Source organism: Crassostrea angulata, chromosome 7 (assembly GCF_025612915.1).
Source record: "Crassostrea angulata isolate pt1a10 chromosome 7, ASM2561291v2, whole genome shotgun sequence".
Taxonomy (NCBI): Eukaryota; Metazoa; Mollusca; class Bivalvia; order Ostreida; family Ostreidae; genus Magallana; species Magallana angulata.
In genome coordinates, this window is record NC_069117.1 from 22,933,378 (window position 1) to 22,956,139 (window position 22,762).

Below are 22,762 nucleotides of genomic sequence, written 5' to 3' on the forward strand. Positions count from 1 at the left end.
TTGACAAATGTAAAGTCTACAAGTTTGTTGAATTTTGACATGACCTTATATGGCAACTGCCTTGCTGCGGGAAAAGGCATGCCGTAACCGCCGGACCGGAATGAACGAAAAATAAACATAATATTCAGCTAAACTGTTGCAATAAGCTTTTAATGAACGACACCTTTTCTATCGAAAACACCGGTATTATTTTTAGAAAAAAAATTGAGGTATGATTGAAACTGGACCAAACAGGAAGAGGTTCATGTAGAAAAAAAAATCGTTGCCGATGTGACGAATGCGCTAATTTCCGTAATATAATTCTCATGGTATTATAAAAGGAAACGCCTAATATCTTATATCTCTAAAAAAAAAAATTGACATGTAATTTAAACTGGAATTTAAGTAAATGCGTACTCTTTTCTAGAAATGAGACGGATCAAGAAATTTCCTAAGGGAGTAAATATATTTTGAGCGGCATGGGTTTCGAAGACCGCCGTGGGGTCCCATGTAACTCCATTGCTTCTGAATTCTAAGAATTTTGAGAGTGAATTTTTAACCGGGTTTCAGATTATTGAAATAGTAAAAATTGCAGACGGGCGAGTGGCTGTCAGAAAGGTACCCTTATTGTACCGATAACTCCTCGAACAGTTTTCAAGATAGGAAGTTGTTCTTTTGCAGATCATTTATACATATATATATCAGAAGTATGCAAATTGCTAGGATTTTGATTTCTGATAATTTATAAAAATATCAGCTGTTGAACTTTGTCATTTTGGGGCAAAAACATTGCATATAGAGTACCCCATATTTACTCTTGTCATATTTCTGAATTAGTTAGAATAAACGACCTGCAAGGATTTCGTAATTTTTCGCGGAAAAATTTATGTTACTTTACATGTATTTATACTTTTTGTTGTTGTGTAAGTGAAAGATAAATAATAACACAATCTTCAATAATAATAAAAAAAACTAGCACATATTTTTGTGCGCCGTAAATTGAAGTCTTACTATGGGAGGCTCTGTAGCTCAAAGATCGTCCATCTGTATTTTTAGACAAGGAGCTACAGACCTGCAGCTAGTTCACAAGTGGCTGTAAAGCTGTATTATACTAGCTCTCCAGAAATTTTTTATCAGCCAACTTCACAAAGTGAGTCTGTATTGAACCGACATTCAGGACGTCATACTCAATCCCGTAATAATTGCTTAAAATAATTTTTAAAAAATGTCAATTTTTACCTGCATGATAGGCTTTTCTCCTATATATTGCCGACAATGCAAAGAAACATTTCTTAAAATAATTTATACACATTTTAATTTCACGACAATTAACCTTATCTTTGGAATTTTTATTCATTTGGGTGCCGCTTCTTATGTCTCATATTACCGGGTAATCACAATCTCAAAACCAATGTCTTTAAATAGTTTGTTTTTCTTATCGATAACTTTGCAACTCAGCTGACGGACCCCGTGTAATTTTTCGCGTGGGGGGGGGGGGGGGGGGGGGTCTTGTCACAACTTTGTGGTAGAGATAAGGATGCATTTGGAGATATTTTCTTATTTCAGCCGAGGCCTATACTTTAACAATTTGTTGCATGTACTCTAATAACAGTGGCGTCGGAAGCAAATTGAAAGGGGGGCTAAACTAATCATGAAAAATATTGACAAGAATTCCCATAATCATGAAAATTCTAATCCGTGGGGGATGGTATACCAATAACTCCAATCTTACCTGCCCAATTTCCCCCCCAAATCATGAAATTCTTCATCCGTGGTGGTGGTGGTGGTGGGGGGGGGTGCTAGTATACCTACTATGACTCTAATTTTAAATATCACTATTAATATTTCATTCTCTTTAAGGTCTTTTAAGGAACAATTTTGTTTGTTGCGAGGAAAAAGTGTGGGGGGGGGGGGATGGGGGGTTGAATCCTCCCTGTTGCTATGTTCCTAATGGTTAGGTCTAACTTGGCAAAAAAGTGGGGGGGGGGGGGGGGGGCTAAGTCCCCCTAGCCCACCCCCCCCCCCCCCCCCCATCCCGGTTCAGACGCTTATGAATACAAATGCGTATATATCTTTATACACGTGTATTCAAACAAAGTCATTAAATGTAATTTTTTTCAGTTCTAAGAGGATATCTGAAGCCGATCGAATTCTTTACTCGCATCTTTTATACATTCTCTTGATAAAATATTCACCAATCTCAAAATTTAATTTTCCGAAAAATAATACTCTATGAAATGTTGTTATTCAGAGATATGATTATAGGCCTACCTAATATTTTTTTTATTTATTCCGTCCCTATTCCGGCGATTACGGCATGCCTTTACCTGCAGCTATCCTTTTTCTATCGGTGACGTCACTGTTTCCATATATGGTCATGTCAAAATTCGACAAACTTGTAGACTTTACATTTGTCAATTTGTATCATGTCAGATGTGCTATTGCCGAGCCTGAAGTTACAAATGCAGAAACTACGGATTGAAAGTGTGCAAATTTGAAGGTTTAATTAACTAATGTAAACAATAAAGTTGCAAAATGTGCATCATGCGAAGGAACTGAGTCAAATCTTACACGTGTTTATGCCCGAGTTTTATAGGTTACACGATCAGAATTACACATATTCATGCTCAGGCTCACACATCAACACGATTGCATATTCGGATTTACAAGTTTACATGTCTGGATTTTTGAACACGATTACCCTCCATAGTTTTTACCGTTCCTAAAGTGCTCGGGGGATATTTTTATAGTTAGCTTAGCGATTAACTCATATATTCTTATGCTTTTTCAAAATGTATTTTTGTTGTCGCCAATGTTAATATAAATAGCACAACTTAAAAAGTAAACAAACAAGAGGCCCATGGGCCACATCGCTCACCTGAGGAACAATGGGTATGATAAAATCAGCTTAATGAAGTCATAATACAAACAATCTGGACAATGTACAATAATACATGTAGATCCTGTAAAAATAAAAACCATTTTCCCCCCTGGATATTCTTATGTTTATAATCATTAGTCCCTTTTCTAACAGGATGATTTTAAGGGTCATATCACATGTTGAGTATTGAAGTCCTCAAAAAGATCTTTTACAATTGTTTATATATGGGATATTAAGCTACATCAAACTCTGAACCTTCTTGTGAGGCCGAAGAATTGTCCTGGAGCCAAAGTCTTAACAGTTTTAAAGAATCATCTGGCTGATTAGTTTCTGAGAGAAAGATTTTAAAAGATTTACTCTATATATTCCTTTGTAAAACTTTAACACCCCCCCCCCCAATGTGGCCTCACCCTACCCCAAGGGATCATGTTTTCACAACTTTGAATCTACAATACCTGAGGATACTTCAACACAAGTTTCAGCTTTCCTGGCTGTTTAGTTTCTGAGAAGAAGATTTTTAAAGATTTACTCTATATATTCCTATGTACAACTTCGACCCCCCATTGTGCCTCACCCTACCCCCAGGGATCATGAATTTCACAACTTTGAATCTACACTGCCTGAGGATGCTTCCACACGAGTTTCAGCTTTCCTGGCTGATTAGTTTCTGAGAAGAAGATTTTCAAAGATTTACTCTATATATTCCTATGTAAAACTTCGACCCTCCATTGTGCCCCACCCTACCCCCAGGGATCATGATTTTCACAACTTTGAATCTGCACTACCTGAGGTTGCTTCCACATAAGTTTCAGCTTTCCTGGCTGATTAGTTTCTGAGAAGAAGATTTTCAAAGATTTACTCTATATATTCCTATGTAAAACTTCGACCCCCCATTGTGGCCCCACCCTACCCCTGGGGGTCATGATTTTCACAACTTTGAATCTACACTACCTCAGGATGTTTCCACACAAGTTTCAGCTTTCCTGGCTGTTTAGTTTCTGAGAAGAAGATTTTCAAAGATTTACTCTATATATTCCTATGTAAAACTTCGACCCCCCATTGTGGCCCCACCCTACCCCCAGGGATCATGAATTTCACAACTTTGAATCTACACTACCTGAGGATGCTTCCACACAAGTTTCAGCTTTACTGGCTTTCTGGTTCTTGAGAAGAAGATTTTTGAAAATTTCTCGAAATTTTTCATTAATTTCTAATTATCTCCCCTTGAAAACAAGTGTGGCCCTTAATTTTCACAACTTTGAATCCCCTTTGCCTAAGGATGATTTGTGCCAAGTTTGGTTGAAATTGGCCCAGTAGTTCTTGAGAAGATGTTGAAAATGTGAAAAGTTTACATCAGACGGACAGACAGACAGACGGACGGACAGACAGACAGACGGACGACAGACAAAATGTGATCAGAATAGCTCACTTGAGCTTTCAGCTCAGGTGAGCTAAAAACCAAACAGCGTCAAAGTAAAAGTTTCCGCTATACTAAATAGTTACACAAAGAGCCACGTTTTGTCAAAAGTGTTGGCATTTTGTTTCATTTATTTTAATTTCGAGAGATTTGTCAATCTTTTTAAGTTTTCTTATAAATAACGTGTTTTAAAAACACAAGAATGCATTTTGGACACATACAATGCGCATGAATTTACATTAACTACTTTGCTGCGCGTTGAAGAAATGGGAATTGAATATATAACGCTTGTTGCAAACTTCAAAGCACAACAGTTGAACTTTTTTCTGCTAGACAGACATAATTTTGTTTATAGCCGCTTACAAAATTTGGTCGCTCTCTGACGTTTTGCCGACATTAAAAGCATGAGAGAGAGAGAGAGAGAGAGAGAGAGAGAGAGAGAGAGAGAGAGAGAGATTTTCAGTCTTTACTACACAATATGCATAAAGACACACCAAAAGAGCCCGGCTTTCAGTACTTCAGTACTTTGATTTATATAAGAAATTACTGTTCGCTTTTGTTTGCTTTAAATTACCTATTAAATTCTTAGGTTTTTATCATATCATATTTTGAACATTTTAAGTCTTCTAAACCTACATACCAGCCTTTGAATATAACAAAGAACATTAGCACCTACAATTAGTAAATAACAAAATATCATGGGTCTTTTTATCAGCAACTAATATGAAGTCAATATCCTGAAAAAATATTTTTCTATAATTGTCTGATATGAAAGACAGCGCAAAACATAGAATAACAAACAATTTTGTCTAGCAGTCATCTGTGTTATGATCAATGGTCATACACGTTTAATACTGTTCCCCTGACTGTTAAGCCTTAGCACATGTAAATGTATGTATACCTTAAATATTGACACATGACATCATGAATAACAATATATTTATTGAATTTAGACAAGACTAATATCCCATTTGGACGTAGATGTTGAGATCCTCCGCTTTCCCAAATCCTGAAAAAGAAATGCATAATGGTCAATTTAAATTTTACAATGTTTTGTAACTTTAATGAAATTTCAAAGAAGTTAAGTTTATGCATTTGGACGAATATGGATTCTAATTGTAATATTCCTATTATGATAATACTAATATGTTATTATCAACATATATGTACAAATGTTATAAGGCATTTTCATACAAAAAATATCATACTCATATCGTTCCATCTGGTGACTTTTCCATTTCGACTGTACAAAAATTGAGGATAAGAGTTATGTTTATCCCAGCCACACGCCCCCCTGAAATTAGCAGAATCCTTTACAGCTAACCATCCAAGATCCCTCGGGCATCCTCCGTAGTTTTTGTTGATGAAAAAGTGTCTGTAATACCTTGATTCTCTAAAATGAGTAAATATTTTGAATGAGAATGCATAATATGATAAGTCATATCATACCAATATTGTTTTTCAAATTAAGACGTTTGAAACCTTTTATTGTACTATCATATTTGATGTTTTGTTATTTAAAAAATGGAAGCAATATTTCGAAAGACATTTAATAAATGTACTTTATTTTTGCTGACATTCATTATCAATATTTTTCATCGCAAGCATCATCGCGTATCATAAAACATGATTGAACAATACATGCACAGTATTGCATTTAGATGTTCCGCAAATCGCTTATTCTAAGATACTTACTTGTCGATTGAGAAAAAATTGTAAGTTTGACTTTTATGCATATCAGTCCAACTTGACTTCAAAATCCTGCTGTTGTGAAACCAGTTTAGATAGTTCGAATTTCTTCCATCAAATTCAATAAAAGCCACTGTTTTCCCCCGAACTTTCAACTCAAATTTGACCTACATTACAGAAAGAAAGACAAACCATATTAATTATTCTTAGTAATTTTAAATAGTAATGAATTATTTCAGCATGCATTTGAAATTTAATGTGATTTTTTTTTATTTTATATATCGATGATAGGCATTCATCATTAAACTTTTCATCACTATTTCGTAGTTTAAATATTCTACTAGTATTCAGAATGATTTAAACATTACGTATATTTTGCTTTTGTCATTAAACTTTTTTTAGTTGAAGTATATGGTCAAACTTCTTGTATACTAAAGTCATTCTATACATAATAATGAGATAAGGCTTTGTGAATAAATATTATTTTTTCATTTTTTTTTATTTTTTCAATTTGCCGATTGAAGATAATGTTAATCTTATATGAATATGTCGTATCAACTCTATCTGTGCATTTAACCATCTGTATTGAAGCCATAAAGCTTTTACCGTATCACTTTTTATCAATTGGTGTATTTATCTATTTATATGAAATAATTTGAGGCATTTATTTTATTGTTATTTAATAAACTGAGGAATTTATCTTTAATTAGTTATTGTTATTCAAATAATTGATGGTACCTTCTTGATTTTTAGGCAATCCCAGTAATCTATAAAGGGACTTCTTAAAGTTTCTGTAGCTGATTGGAGGCATTCAATTCTGGCATTAGGCGGCAGACAGCCATCAGTGATCGAACAGGGACAGATTCCGGATACGATATCACAGTTGTTGTGTCTGGTTTTCCATGCTTGTAAGACATCTTTGCCATTTCCGCTTCGTGCATGGAAAATCAACACCCAGTTATCTAAAACGATTTTTTCAAGTACTAGTTCATTTCAAAACAACAAATATTTTATCTACTACTACAAAAACTTAACTAATAACTAATAACTTTAACTAATAAATTTACATTATTATCTCTTAAATCACAAAAAGTAAATGAGACCCACCTTTGCAATAATTGGATCCAGCAGAAAAACCAATACCAAACATCACTATCAAACTAACAGTCACATGAAAAACAAAATTCATTTTCTCTGCTTCTTTAAAGATTGCTGTAAAAATACTTTTTGAACCTGACGAGCAACTATCAACAAAGTAACAATCTACCTGCTCGAAGCTTATAAATAACGGACGGTTTTTTTTAAATGGATTGTTTGAACCAGCTGTGAAGCATAAAAGAGAATATTGTATTTCTTTTTATATACAATCAAATATCGACAACAAACTCACGATAACCACGTACTTTTGGTATGATAAGTTGTATGACTTAAGTGATCACAGAATGAAGCTGAAATAAACACATGGATATGTAATACAGTACCAAATCCAAACTTATTAATTGTACTTTAATTTATCTAACTATGATTTAAAAATAATCGGGACATGGCATGCTATTGGAGTCGAATTACGTGTTAATTCTCCCTAGACTATCTATTAATGGTAATAAGATTCCTGCCAATGTCTTCAACTATATTTGAAAGTTTAATACAGTAAAACTCGGTTATAGCGAAGTCCTAGGGACCAATGGATTTACTTCGTTATATCCGTAATTCGTTATATCCGTATAACGAAGTGGTAATAATAACTTTAGCGAATTCACAATATACATGTTTTCTTTCACTAGACTATAATTTTTGCTAATTGAGGCTTAGAATAAAAATACATTACTTTGAAACTTTTAACAATTAGATTATGAGTCGAAAATTTTATATTAAAATATATTCATTCAAACTCTTATGTTTAATAGTATTTCAAACTTTTTTTAATCTGTAAAGAAATTCGTTATAAAAGTGTTAAATTTCGTTATTATGTACCTCTACGGGACTCAAAATCAGTTCGCTATATCGGTAAATTAGTTATATCCGAATTCGTTCTAACCGTAAAATTTTGTTAAGATTTGTTAAGAATTTCACTGGGGACTAAACAAATTTTCGCAATATCCGAGAATTTCCTATATCCGTGTTTGTACTAAACGAGTTTTACTGTATTTTCAAAATAAAATCATGTTAGCTTGGCTTGTAATCCAGCATATGCTGTTATTTTACGCATTAGGGACATTTACGAACATTTTGCTGATCTGGGGGAGAACTTTAGCTTTCATCTAGATTTTTGTTTTGTTTTTGTTTTGTTTTGTTTTTTCTTGGGGGGGGGGGGGGGGTGTTACAGTACTGATTATTGCGAGACCGGACTGCCTACATTATTTTTTTTCTTTATTGCCACAACTCAGTGACCAATTTTTAAGACTTATGTAATGTTAATTTGTATGGTAAAAAGAGTTGTAAAGTAATGAGACGTAGTAGATCTTTGCAGAGCGTGGTGGATCGTGGTAGATCATATAAACACTAATAATGAATTTATTGTTGCTACATTGAAAGATAAACCGAATCTCAGAATAGATAGTATTAAATTTTCAAAGTAGTACCTCTGCATACATGTGTATCAGTGATAATAATTTAAATAAATCGACACGAATGTAACCAGTTTATTGATCTGCCAAGTAGTGACGACTGGTCAGAAGACGTAAAAAGAAGAAAGACTATAGAAGATGAGGAGATTTTGACTCTTCGAGCAGAAAGGGAGATATATTCAAGAGGCTGAATTTTATATGACAAAAACAAAGTACATTAACATAAAAACAGTTAGAGAAAAGTGCTTGTGATTTTAAACAGTAGGCTTTGGTATTAAGTTGAAGAGTCAAGTGAGCTTTTCTGATCAAAATTTTTCTGGCATCTGTCGTAGTTGACGGTTTTAAACACGTGACCAACCAAGTTCATATTCCGACGAGCTTGTTGATTTGCTGTTTATTTCTTAAGAGAAAAGATTTCTTTTTTTATTCAATTTTTTTGTATCTGTTTGTTTTAGTTACTCTTGTTATTAGTTTAAGAACTTTGATTCTGACAGGAATTTAGAACTTTACTTTGACATTAACGGAAGACCAATTCGTTGCAATGTGGTTAGCATGAAAACTATCAACAATGAGTCTTAACACAATCGATGTGGTTGTTTTAACATTTCTTTAATTTATGACTTGCTGGGTATATGATATCCCGTTTCTGTCACAGGTGTAGTAGTATGGGTAGTGTAATAGTTAATTGTACGTATCGCTGATGTTAGATAAATGTATCCATTATCCTTTGTAAAGTTATTTTGTAGAATTGTGTAACATGTAGCATTTGCTGAATTATGGCACGTACACACCATAATATAATGAAGTAAATATTGACAATTATCAGTTATCTTTTCATTTATGAAGGACGCCTACGTCCAAGTTCTATTTGAATTATTAAATTACAGTAATTTACATGTAAGAATAGTTTATCTTATATTCAAGAAATGACAAAACAGCACTTGTTACCTATGCATAAATTTGCATATTGTTCAATAAAAATGTCCTTTTCCCTCGAGATGATACCAAAACTTCTGTTATCATAAAGTTTAGTTGTTGACATATCTACTAACTTCTATACATTTTATAAAGTCTTTATTCACTTTAGGCTTTACATCCCATCAATATTCACAAAAATAGAATAAAGGTTTTAATAAATAATAAGCAAATGGACCAGGAGAATGCAAGTATAGGTAAAAATTCATTTCGTAATTTTAATTAATTATACGTATATACTTTTTTTTTTACACTTGCTGAGCTTAAAAGCTGCAAAAATTTCAATTTTTAAGGTTTTTTCTCCCTAAAACTAAGGTTTGCTATATTTTGTACAAAAAATATGCAAATAATAAAGATAATATTAACTTCACCTTCCACATAATTACTATTTTAATTAAAATAATGTTCTTCTGAATTGTGGTGTCGATTATTGTATAATGTTGCTCAAAATATGAAAGCACTTTTAGAATACTTTATTTCAGTAAACATTTTGATATGTTTATAAAATGGGAATTCATATTTCACAATTAAAAAAAATAAATTAGGGTCCTTTCCAAAGGAAGACCATTTTTTATTTTACGGTTTCTTTATTACTTCGAAACGGAAGACCCTCCGTTTTTCTGCGGTTTCTTTTTATCATAGGGTCTTCCGTTTTCAGCAGAGGATTCTACTTTTGTTAATTTTTTGTTAAAACATGAAATGCCAAAAAAGGTTAAATATACAAGACCTTTTATTTGATACAAAGAAAAAGGGACTACATGTATCTCCTCAAAATAGGGACCAAGAGGGCTCTAAAGTCTTTTATCTATAACCCTTTTTTATTATGTAATATTTTGGTATATCTTGTAATAGATTATAGAAGCAAATATGTCAAAAGTCTAAGATTTTGATTCCCTTTATGTCAAAAAGGTAAACTTTTTTGAAATGCAGAATCGAAGAAAAGATGCAATCTTAAAAATTTTGTTCAGCAGCCCCAATAAGAAGATAAGGGACCAAACCCTATAAAGTTCATTCTCTGATATCTAAAGAACGATAACAATTTGTAAACACTTGTTGTACAAAATGTGTGTAGTTTTAAGTTACCTTTAGATAAATACCAAGAACAAGGGGCTGGCCCCTAAAATTAGGGACAAAAAGAGGTCTGAAGTTTTCTCAAATATGCAACCTTCAAAATTAAGTTAAACGGCCTCGATAAGGAGATAAAGGATCAACCTCTTAAGCAATCTTTTCCAAATATCTCAAGACCTGTACCAAATTTCTTAACACTTGTTGAACAAAAGGTCTTAAAAATCAAAAGACCTTTCATTTGATATCAAGAAAAGGGGACTGATCAATTAAAAGGAGGGTCAAGGAGGGTCTAAAGTATTTAAATCAAAGCTATTTCACCTTAATCAAAATACTCTCTGTTATTTAGAATAAAAACCCTATTTTCTTCTATCTTCAAGTTTATAGCAAATTCAAGATCTTACATGTATTTCAACTTTTAAAATCGGACGGAAGTCTAGTTCTATACATGTAGTGTCTTTTTCAATTTTATTAAGGTATTCCGTTTCAAACGGAAGATGTTTGTATATGTATTTTGTCTGCAGACATTCTTATCAACTATAAAAGTTGTTGAGCGCAAATTTCTACAGTTGGTAGAGGAAAGATCGAAGTTTTGCATGGTTGTTGTTTTATATGTCTTGCACTAAATGCGCTCGGTAGCTATATAGGGCTAGAAAAAAAATAAAAATTTTTTTTTGCTTATCACTTTTCTGGAAAATATCTTGTTAAAATATGCAATGCAAAAAAAGTTTAAAGGACTATATATGGTTTTAGCCTAAAATGACCCCCTAAAATGAACATTGTCATTTTACTGTAATTCTTTGTTTTATTTGTACAAATATACATATGAAGTTTTTTCATAATTTTCATTTTGATTTTAGTGCCCACAATTTAAAAAATGACATCATAAAGTTTACCTTTTCCCGCCATTTTCTCATTTTTAGCTTAAAACGGCTTGTTTTGAGGCAGTTTTTCTTTAAGGAATCATTGAGCGACTGCTTGAACAAACAAAATATTTTCACCAAAGATGTATCTCTCCAATACTTATAAGTGACAAAAAGTTTGTTCTTGTTCAAAGAGTCGCTCTATATTTCCCATTCGAAAAAAAAATAAGAAAAATGTCAATTTTGGATTGATTTTGATTGAATTATAAAAATAGCGTCACTTCTGACGTCATAAACTGCCAGTAAGTACATGAAAATGACAATAACAAACTGTCAACCATCTCAAAAATCCATAAAACGAAATACAAATTTAAAGCAGAGCAACATTGACCTCTACAATACGTTTCATTTGATACCAGGAAAAAGAGGTTGGCACCTCAAAATAGGGGACCAGAGGGCTCTTAAGTTTAATCTTTATAGCCCTTTACTGAAAGATATTGTGTGAAAGGCTATAGAAGCAAAATGATTATCTCGCAGTTATGTATCCAAGCAATGTAATGATTTTATCATGTGTTACGTGACTAGGGGGTTCTTAGGGGTCAAAAGTCCAAACTTTTTATTACCCATTTCGCAGAAAGGAAAAATATTTTGTAATGTTGGATAGAAGAAAAGATGCTCATAATGATGTACTTAACAATATGCAATAGGCCTACACAGCTTCGCGCGAGATTTCGCATCTGGAAATAAACAAAGCAGTGAGACTAAATGCCATCGTCGTCTTCTACAAAGTGATGGCCTTTTCGATTCTGTTCTGGTCAAATTACACAGCTGGTACATCCAAATCAAGGAGAATATCAAAAGTTGCTGTTCAGTCGGAATATATTTTAAAGTTTGTGTTTGAACTTTGACAAAGAAGCAAAATTTATATGGGGAATTGTACAAATCTCTAAGCGTGATCAGAGCTACAAGGTTACGGTGAGTTCATCATATGTCAACATGCTTTTTTTCCTCCCCATTAACATTATTCATAAACGAACAGCACATATGGAATTAAATGTATTATAAGTATCACTTATCCGTATTTACCCAGTATAAACATGATAAATACCAATTACTCTTGACCAAACGCAACCCGAATTTCTTAATCACTTGCCCTGTTGAGAGTCATATACCCGGTTTATAGATATTGTAAAATTTAATGACAAAATTAAGTTCATTTTATTAGATATTAAATTTAGAAAAGAAATATAATCATGTTAATATTTTATTCATCTAGATATCTCTAAGTACTTTTATACAATATAGCATAGTACATGCGAGTGGCTTAATGGGTTGGACAAATGTCACCACAATGCCAGCGTTCTGTTGTATTGGTAATTTCTTTATATTGATATTTCTTATCTTAATTTACGAACTTTATTCTGTTAACAAATTAACAATAGTATTGACTATTCATATACTCCATTTTATTCACTGAAAAGTTTGATCCTCTACAGATACAAAAATGTAAGCAAAAGAGATGTGAGACAGAGCTGGATTTAACATCCAGTGAGTGCACCACCTCGTCAGACTCAAACTAGGGAAGACTTTTTTCCTGCATCTGACGGGTTTAGAAATTACAGGTAACTATCTGTTATTATCTGGGTCTTGTACGCTATTTTAAGTTGAGCACTCTTGTATTTTGTACATCATTATATATGTACAGGAGTATCTGAAACTTTATGTAAGAAATTCCATGTCCACCTATTTTTTTTGTTTGTTTCCTATATGATTATGTCAATGTATCTTGTAAGTTATTGTATAACTTTTGGTTGTACATTGACTAAAAACATCACTAGGGTAATAAATAGACCAGTTGATGACACTGATCGAGCCTTCCTGTACCAAACATTAACACAATTAGGAAGGTTTTCAAGTTGAATATGAAACCATTATCTTTAAATGTTGACAGTTTAATCTGAATGTTGTTGTTGTTTTTATGGTATTACATTAGTTATATTATATTTAAAGCAATATAAGCTGCACAATTAATGCTAAGAAAAACGAAAATGTTTTTTTTTCTACTAAATTGAGAAAAATAATTATGGTTTTAAAATTTTTGTGAGCCATATTTTTGTGGGAAAAGCCGTACAGAAGTCTTAAATGAAGCAAAATTGAAATTTTGTCATCCTGTACAAAAAGTGATCTGTTAAATATTCCTTAAAAGAGAAATCTTTCTTCTGACAACAGTTATGACTTTTTTAAAATCTTATTTATCATAAAAGTTTAAGTTACATGAAGACTTATCATACTTACAGCAAAAAAATTCTAAAAATACAGCTCATATTGCTTTTACTGTTTTGGTTCTGTTTATTACTGTAGATTGTTTTAATATAATGTTTCCTTGTATTAGGTCTTTCCACCTTTCAGGTGAAAGACCTCTTGTTAGGTCTTTCCACCTTTCAGGTGAAAGACCTTTTGTTTTCTTTATGTTTTTTATTAGGTCTTTCCACCTTTCAGGTGAAAGACCTTTTGTATTCCTTATGTTTTTTATTTTTTTTCTTCTCTTTTTTTCCAGGGACAGCTTTTTTATTTCAAGAGATATTGAAACAATTTTTTCTTTATGTTATTGGCCATTAAAAGTTATGGTACCATATGACCCTTTGCTTGATAACTCCCAGAACTTACCAAGTTATTGCCCTTGTGTACGAAAAGCTTGTTATCGCTACTCCTCTGAAACCATTAGAGATAGAGATTTGGAACTTTTACCAATGTCTTCAGTACACTTAGAGGGTTCTTCAATCTACTAACACCGAAAGGATACGAGACCCCCTTCTAGTAGTTATTGCCCCTGAAAGTATTTACATTTTTATAAAATCACTTCCAACTTTTTTATTACTTATCATAGGGACTTCGGACCACTTGGGATGGAAACGTCTACCTTGGCCAAACAAAATGACATAAAGGTCAAAGGTCAAGGTCATTTGGAAATCTCTTAATTAATGAGTTTTTGTATCTCTTTTGTTTAGGATGGTAGAGAAAAAGTTTTTCATGGATGTAGTAGAACATCTTAAGACATTTCAAAATATAAAACTTTAACCCTTTCCATGTAACAATTATAGAGTTATTGCCCCTATTGTACAAAATGCTTGTTATCGCTACTCCTCATTAACCGTTAGAGATAGAGACTTGAAACTTTTAATAATGTATTCAGTATACTTAGGCGCTTCTTCAATCTATTCATACCTACAGGGTCCAAAGTCCCTTTCTAGCAGTTATTGCCCCTGAAAGTTTCGAACATTCAATAAAAACACAAATAACTTTTGAATCAATAATCATAGATACATCGGACCACTTGGTATTGAAGCGTCTACCTTGTCAGATGAGAATGACATAAAGGTCAAAGGTCAAGGTCGTCAAGCAATAAAAAATTGCAAACTTAATCGTTTGACACTTTTTTAAATGAAGTAACGCAAAAGAAATATTTTATTGTATTGAAGCAATCTTATTTCAAACATAAAAAAACAATGAGGTGGAAAGACCTCTAATTGTTCGAGAACAATTAGTCTACTAGTTCTTATTATTTTTCTTTTCTATTTTCCAAGGGACACCTTTTTTATTATAAGACATATTGAAACAATTTTTTCTTCATGTAATTGACCATTTAAAGCTATAATACCAAATGACCCTGATCCTGATAACCCCCAGAACTTACAAAGTTATAGCCCTTGTTTACGAAATGCTTGTTATCGCTACTCCTCTGACACCATAAGAGATAGATACTTAAAACTTTTACTAATGTCTTCAGTACACTTAGAGGGTTCTTCAATCTACTAATACCGAATGGATCTGAGACCCCCTTCTATCAGTTATTGCCCCTGAAAGTATTTGAATTTCCATAAAACCACTTCCAACTTTTTTATTACTTATCATAGAGACTTAAGACCACTTGGGATGGAAGCGTCTACCTTGGCCGAACAAAATAACATAAAAGTCAAAGGTCAAGGTCATTTAGAAATCTGTTTATTAATGAGTTTTTAGCTCTCTTTTGTTAAGGGTGGTAGAGAAAAACTTTTTCATGGATGTATTAAGACATCTTAAGACATTTTAAAATATAGCCCCTCGGCTCATACCTTTGAATAAACACAAAGTTATTGCCCCTATTGTACGAAATGTTTGTTATCACTACTCATCTGAAACCATAAGAGATAGAGACTTGAAACTTTTACTGATGTCTTCAGTACACATAGACGGTTCTTCAATCTATTCATACCGAAAGGATCTGAGGTCCACATCTAGAAGTTATTGCCCCTGAAAGTATTTACATTTCCGTAAAATCACTTCAAAATTTTTTTATTACTTATCATAGAGACTTCGGACCACTTGGGATGGAAGCATTACCTTGGCCAAACAAAATAACATAAAGGTCAAAGGTCAAGGTCATTTGAAAATCTCTTAATTAATGAGTTTTTGTATCTCTTTTTTTTAGGATGGTAGAGAAAAACTTTTTCATGGATGTAGAAAGACATCTTAAGACATTTCAAAATATAACCCTTTGACCCTTACCATGTAATAATTATAAAGTTATTGCCCCTATTGTACAAAATGCTTGTTATCGCAACTCCTCATTAACCATTAGAGATAGAGACTTGAAACTTTTCCTAATGTATTCAGTATACTTAGACGCTTCTCCAATCTATTCATACCGACAGGGTCCAAAGTCCCTTTCTAGCAGTTATTGCCCCTGAAGGTTTCGAACATTCAATAAAGAAACACAAATAACTTTTGAATCAATAATCATAGATACATCGGACCATTTGGTTTTGAAGCGTCTACCTTGTCAGATGAAAATGACATGAAGGTCAAAGGTGAAGGTCAAGCATTAAAAAATTGCAAACTTAATCGTTTGACACTTTTTTTTATGAAGTAACGCAGAAAAAATAATTCATTCTATTGAAGCAATCTTATTTCAAACATAGAAAACAAAGAGGTGGAAAGACCTCTAATTGTTCGAGAACAATTAGTCTACTAGTTTTCTTTATGTTTTTTATTCTTCTTCTTTTTTTCTATTTAGCTCGGGGTGACTTTTTTATTATTAGAGTTATCCAAATAATTTAAACTTTAGGTAATTGCTCATTAAAAGTTATGGTATCAATTGACCCTGTGTAAAAGAACTCCCAGGACTTACAGAGTTATTGCCCTTTGAGAAGGAAATGCTTGTTATCGCCACTCCTCTGAAACCATAAGAGATAGAGATTTGGAACTTTTACCAATGTCTTCATTACACTTAGAGGGCTCTTCAATCTATTCATACCAAAAGGATTTAAGGCCCCCTTGTAGTAGTTATTGCCCCTGAAAGTATTTAAATTTCCATAAAATCACTTCCAACTTTTTTATTATTTATCATAGAGACTTCGGACCACTTGGGATGGAAGCGTCTACCTTGGTCGAACAAAATGACATAAAGGTCAAAGGTCAAGGTCATTTGAGAAGCTGTTAATTAACGAGTTTTTATATCACTTTTGTTTAGGGTGGTAGAGAAAAACATTTTTATGGATGTAGTAGGACATCTTAAGACATTTTAAAATATAGCCCCTTGGCTCATACCTTTGAAAAATTACAGAGTTATAGCCCCTATTGTACGAAATGCTTGTTATCGCTACTCCTCTGAAACCATAAGAGATAAAGACTTGGAACTTTTACCAATGTATTCAGTACACTTGGAGGGTTCTTCAATCTATTCATACCCAAAGGATCTGAGGCCCTCTTCTAGTAGTTATTCCCCCTGAAAGTTTTTAATTTTCTATAAAATCATTTCCAACTTTTTTATTATTTGTCGTACAGACTTCGGACCACTTGGAATAGAAGCGTCTACCTTGGACAAACAAAATGACATAAAGGTCAAAGGTCAACGTCATTTAGAAGTCTTTTAATTAATGAATTTTCATATCATTTGAAATACAGAATTATAGTAAGGGTTTCAATAGCTTGCTGGATTGCGCAATAAGGTATTCAATTGGGTCAGCCAGGTATCACATCAAGTCCTGTGGTTACTCAAGTGGAACTTGTTATTCATTTTGTACAAAGACAGCTAGCCTGTAGAACACTCTCTTCTATTGTTGGCTTTACTGTTTATACTATTGTGTAAAGAATATTCAATTGGCTCAGTTTTGTTCATAGTAAGTGGAAAAAAATTCAGAAAAGTAATTAGATAAATCTTTACCGATATATACAACATGGAATTTTTAAAGAAATGGCTTGATAATAATAAAAATAAAAAATCTCTTTTAAAACCATTTATCAATTAATGGCCTTGTGGTTTTCCCATTTTATAGTACAACATATATCATAGGTATAGTAATGTTTTGTATATCTTATAGAGCAATCTAGCAATTCATTAAAATATTAGGTGGAAAGACCTCTAATTGTTCTCGAACAATTAGCCTACTAGTGTCTATTAATAACCTGTAGCTAAATGTTGATATTGCACCTTTTCAAAATGATTTTTTTTTTTAATTAAAAACTATTTTTTAAAGTTTAATTGAATTTAATCTGATTAGTATTAAAATTACAGAGTTCTAATTTTATTTATTATTAATCTGTAAACAATTTATGTTTTTATTGAAAAGTTTTGTTTTATTATATCGCTGTTTAATGTTTTATTTTTTTTTAAAGAGATTCCAAAAATTTGTTGGGAGAGAACTTACAAGCTGAAGAAAAACCACTCTTACCATGATCAAGAGCAGGGACGGCTTTTTGTAACCAATTAACATGCCTGTGATTTTGATTTATGGACACCCAAAACTTTGTCATTGTTCGAATTCCTCACGACATTGTACAGTACCCGCAACGTTATTTTTTACAATCCTATCCTATCGTATCGTGTATCAATCCTATCGTATCGTGCGTGTATACTGTTCTATCGTGCGTTAATCCTATCCTTTCGTGCGTGTATACTGTTCTATCGTGCGTTAATGCTATCCTATCGTGCGTGAATCCTATTAGGTTTATCGTTAAATTTCAACAATTCTTCCGTTTATCCTATCGTGTTAATCGTTTAGTGCCTTTTTATAAGCAAGTACATTTATTACAAAGTCGCAACTCGTTCGGTGCGCCGTATACGACTATTTATCGAACAAGAATTGTAAAATCCTATCCAACATTCCGTCAGGATACTAATTTTTAAATTTTTTAGATCAAAATTAACCAATATTATATGTAAATCATATCTGTTAACATTGAAAATGAAAAAGGAAGTTCTTAGGAACAAGGTAACATATTTACCTGTATATCGTATATATTAAATCGTACGCAGAGTGTATACCTGCGTAAACATTAACTTTTATGCAATATAATTTTTATATTTTCATATTTTACAGAAACAAAACTATTTATGATATAATTTATATTTAATTAAAACCCGAGTTTTATTTTAAACCCGTTATTTACCGTGTGATATTTGATTTCAGGCTGAAATTTTCTCGGCAATCAGCTAGGGTGTGTGGTAATGAAAACAATGTTAACAAATCGTACGCGGAATGTGTATCTGCGTAAATATTTATTTAAATTGCCTGTAATAATTCGTTTTTAATGCATCACTTTCTTATACAGAAAGAAATGTACTTACTGTATGATAGATTTTATATTTACTTTATACAAGAGTTGGATTTATATAATTAAACCCGCTATTTTCCGAGTGATTTAATCTCGGGCTGAAATATTCGCGGCGATCGGCTAGGATGTTCGGTAATGAAAACAATACAGAAAATTTATTGATCATTAAAGCTCAAAATTTTAATTGAAAAAAAAATAAACTTGTCTTTTTATACATTCTATAAATGATGCAGCGATGATTAACAACTCGGCAATTGTTACTGAAAAGAAATTCTACGTAAATCTTTATTTGTACGTGTTCTCTCTCAAATTCTGCCATTATCAGTTTGTTCGTAAATATCGTTTAAATCGATCATACGTTTATCATGAGCATCGTTTATCCTTTCCTATCGTGTATCAATCCTATCATATCGTGCGTGTATACTGTTCTATCGTGCGTTAATCCTATCCTTTCGTGCGTGTATACTGTTCTATCGTGCGTTAATGCCAACCTATCGTGCGTGAATCCTATCTTATCGTTTATCTTGTAAAAAATAACGTTGCGGGTACTGTATGGCAAAGAAACATATTAGTTTTACCTACTTTTATTTTCACAAATTTGTGCCAAATTGGCAGCAGTGATCTATTCTTACTGGAGGCCAGAAGACGCTCCGTTAATTGATATAAATTATATTTAAATATTGTAACTGCGTTTCTGCGGGGAAGTTATTTTTTATAGAATTAATTTTATGCTTATGTTAATGACTTTAAAGTGAATTTGCATGTAAAAATGCTTTATGATTTAATTTTTAAAAAATACACATTTTTTGTTTTGTTTTTCTCGTAAATGTAAAATGTGTCATAGGCTGTCTTGTTAGGTGCATTTTTACCGAGACTATAAATTTCGGAGTTTTTCATTGTATCGGGATCGGTATACGGGACATACTAAAGAAAAACATGTACTAAAGACCTGAAATTTTTAAATAAAAGATATTTTTAATTCCTATGTGCTGCGTCAAATAAAATGACTTTGTTTGTGTATTTATTATATTTCAATGTGGTTGAAAATATCATGAAATGACATGGATCAATATTAATTATTTACGAAAAAATATGAAAAAAGTGAAAATTTGAATTGACCTGAAAATTTCAGCTAACCTGATTTATTTTTTAATTCTTTTTAGAACAGCGTTTCTAAAAAAAAATTCAAAGTGCGTAATTTTTCAAAATGCGTTGCCACAGCGCGCGCTATAATCATTGTGATGTCAGGAAAAGTTCACACAGAATGGGTTGTTTTCGCTATTCTATAGGTTCATATGGGAAACATATTTGCAAAATACTGTTCTATTGACTGTTAAGCCTTTGCACATGTACCTATACCTTAGATACCAACACCTCCCATCATGAATGACAATACATTTATTGAACTCAGACAAGACTAATATCCCATTTGGACGTAGATGTTGAGAACTTCCGCTTTCCCAAATTCTAAAAAGAAATGCATAAAGGTCAATTTCAATTTCAAAAAAATTTCATAACTTGAATCAAGTTCTTAAAAAAAATAAAGTGTTTGCATTTCAACGAATATGGATTACATGTATATTCGTATGTAATACTTTTATGACAATACTACGATGTTTTTATCAACATATATGTACAAATGTTATAAAGCATTTTCATAAAAAATATCATACCCATATTGTTCCATCTTGTGATTTTTCCATTTCGACTGTACAAAAATTGAGGAAAAGTGCTATGTTTATCCCAATCACAGGCAATAGAGAAATTATCAGAATCTTTTACAGCTAACCATCCAAAATCCTGAGGGCATCCTCCGTAACTTTTATTGATGAAAAAGTGTCTGTAAAACTTTGTTTCTCTAAATGGAGTAAATTCATACATATACACATTATAATAAGTCATATTTTTCCGAGTTTTTCATAATAAGACGATTGATTTAAAACCTTTTAATGTACTTTTAATTTTGATTGTCTTTATTTTTTAAATGGAATCAATATTTTGGAAGACATTTTGTATTTTTTTTTTGCTGACATTCATTAGCGATAATTATAATGTTCATCACAAGCACATATCATAAAACATGATGGAATAATACATGTACATTTATTTACGTGTTCTACAAATGGCTTATTCTAACATTCTTACTTGTCAATTGAAAAAAAATTGTAAGTTTGACTTTTATACACATCGGTCCAACTAGAATTCAAAATCCTGCTGTTGTGAAACCAGTTTAGAAAGTTCGAATTTCTTCCATCAAATTCAATAAAAGCTACTGTGTCCCCTTGAACATTCAACTCAAATTTAACCTGCAATACAAAAGAAAGAAAAACTGTATTAACTACTCTAAAAAATTTAAACAGAAAGAATTTTAATAACATGCATACAAAATTTACGGAACTTTGACTTTTTTTTTTTAATTGGGAGGGGGGGGGTTATGATAGGCTTTTTTGCTAAATTGTTCATGCCTTTTTCGTAATTGTAATTCTCTACTAGTATTTAAAATGTTTCACACATTAAAGTATACTTTGCTTTAGACGTTAAACTTTATTAGTTGAAGTATAAGGTCCAACTTCTTGAATAATAATGTCATTCTAAACATAAGGTTGGCCTAAGACTTTGTGAATATATATTACTTTTCTAATGTTTTCATTATGCCGATCAAAGATGATGTTGATCTTATATGAATATATTATATCAACTCTATCTGTACAGATAAACATCTATATTGGAGGCATGAAGCATTTACCATGATATCAATATTTTATCAAGTGATGCATTATCCATATTTATATTAAACCATTTGAGGCGTTTATCTTATAGTTATTCATTCAACTGAGACATTTATCTTAAGTTAATGTGGTACCTTATTGATATTCAGGCAATCCCAGTAATCTATAAAGGGACTTCTTAAAGTTTTTGTGGTTGGTTTGAATGTTTCAAGTTTGGCTTTAGGCGGCAGACAGCCGTTGCTAATCGAACATGGACAGATTCCAGACACAATGTCACATTTGTTGTGCCTTGCTTTCCATGCGTTTAGAACACTCTCTCCATTTCCGCTTGTTGCATGAAAAATCAGCACCCAGTTTTCTAAAAAGAAGTTTTCCCAAAGTATTTTTGCAACAAATTACTTCAGCAATATCACAAAAATTAATAGCATAATCATGTATTTTATCTTGACAAGAGAACTACCTTTGCAGGAATTGCATTCAACAGATAATGCAAAATCGAGCATCCCTATCAAACTGACGACCACACAAAAAACATAAGACATTTTATCACTGATGTTCTCTGAAAATACCTGTAATAAAAAATTAAAAAAAATTCTTTAGAACAACTTTTAACAAGAAAGAACAGGATGCAATCGACTTACAAGAGGAGCTATTTGTGTTTACCGCAGCAGAGTTGGAATTGGTGTTTTATACCATCGTATAATTTAGTTCTGTCATGCGTTAATAATCATGATTTATCGTTACAATTGCTTACGGTTATTTTATACAAGATCAATCTGACACATTAGTTTTAAACCATCTTTTTATGCACTGAAAATCGAGAATTGGCGGTATGGAAGGGGATAGGAACCCTTTTTATGGTTCTTTTTGCATTTTACATTTTGCTTCAACTACATAAAGCAACAATGAATAACTATGCATTTACTTTATATACAGGATTAAAACAACTTGGTACTCTAAAATGTCAATTTTGACTATGATATCTAAAAATTAAGATATATAAC

General features: G+C 32.2%; 2 protein-coding genes and 1 long non-coding RNA gene across 3 annotated transcripts; 1 reads left to right on the top strand and 2 right to left on the bottom strand.

Moving 5' to 3' along the window:
- Positions 1-5,197: 5,197 nt before the first annotated feature.
- LOC128156805 (uncharacterized) lies at positions 5,198-7,233 on the bottom strand. The gene is made up of 5 exons (XM_052819104.1): positions 7,074-7,233; positions 6,705-6,928; positions 5,973-6,133; positions 5,486-5,670; positions 5,198-5,286 (listed from the first exon to the last, which is right to left on the bottom strand). The coding sequence occupies exons 1-5, from the start codon at positions 7,153-7,155 to the stop codon at positions 5,237-5,239; spliced, it is 702 nt and encodes a 233-aa protein (XP_052675064.1). The 5' UTR covers positions 7,156-7,233; the 3' UTR covers positions 5,198-5,236.
- Positions 7,234-12,139: 4,906 nt separating this feature from the next.
- On the top strand, positions 12,140-18,247 carry LOC128156992 (uncharacterized). Its single transcript, XR_008239779.1, has 3 exons — positions 12,140-12,411; positions 12,933-13,058; positions 18,091-18,247. It is a non-coding gene; the product is annotated as an uncharacterized LOC128156992 (long non-coding RNA).
- Positions 18,248-20,264: 2,017 nt separating this feature from the next.
- Positions 20,265-22,398, bottom strand: LOC128191491 (uncharacterized). The gene is made up of 5 exons (XM_052863591.1): positions 22,219-22,398; positions 21,893-22,116; positions 21,175-21,335; positions 20,703-20,887; positions 20,265-20,496 (listed from the first exon to the last, which is right to left on the bottom strand). Exons 1-5 carry the CDS (start codon positions 22,298-22,300, stop codon positions 20,447-20,449), a joined length of 702 nt encoding a protein of 233 aa, XP_052719551.1. The 5' UTR covers positions 22,301-22,398; the 3' UTR covers positions 20,265-20,446.
- Positions 22,399-22,762: the final 364 nt, after the last annotated feature.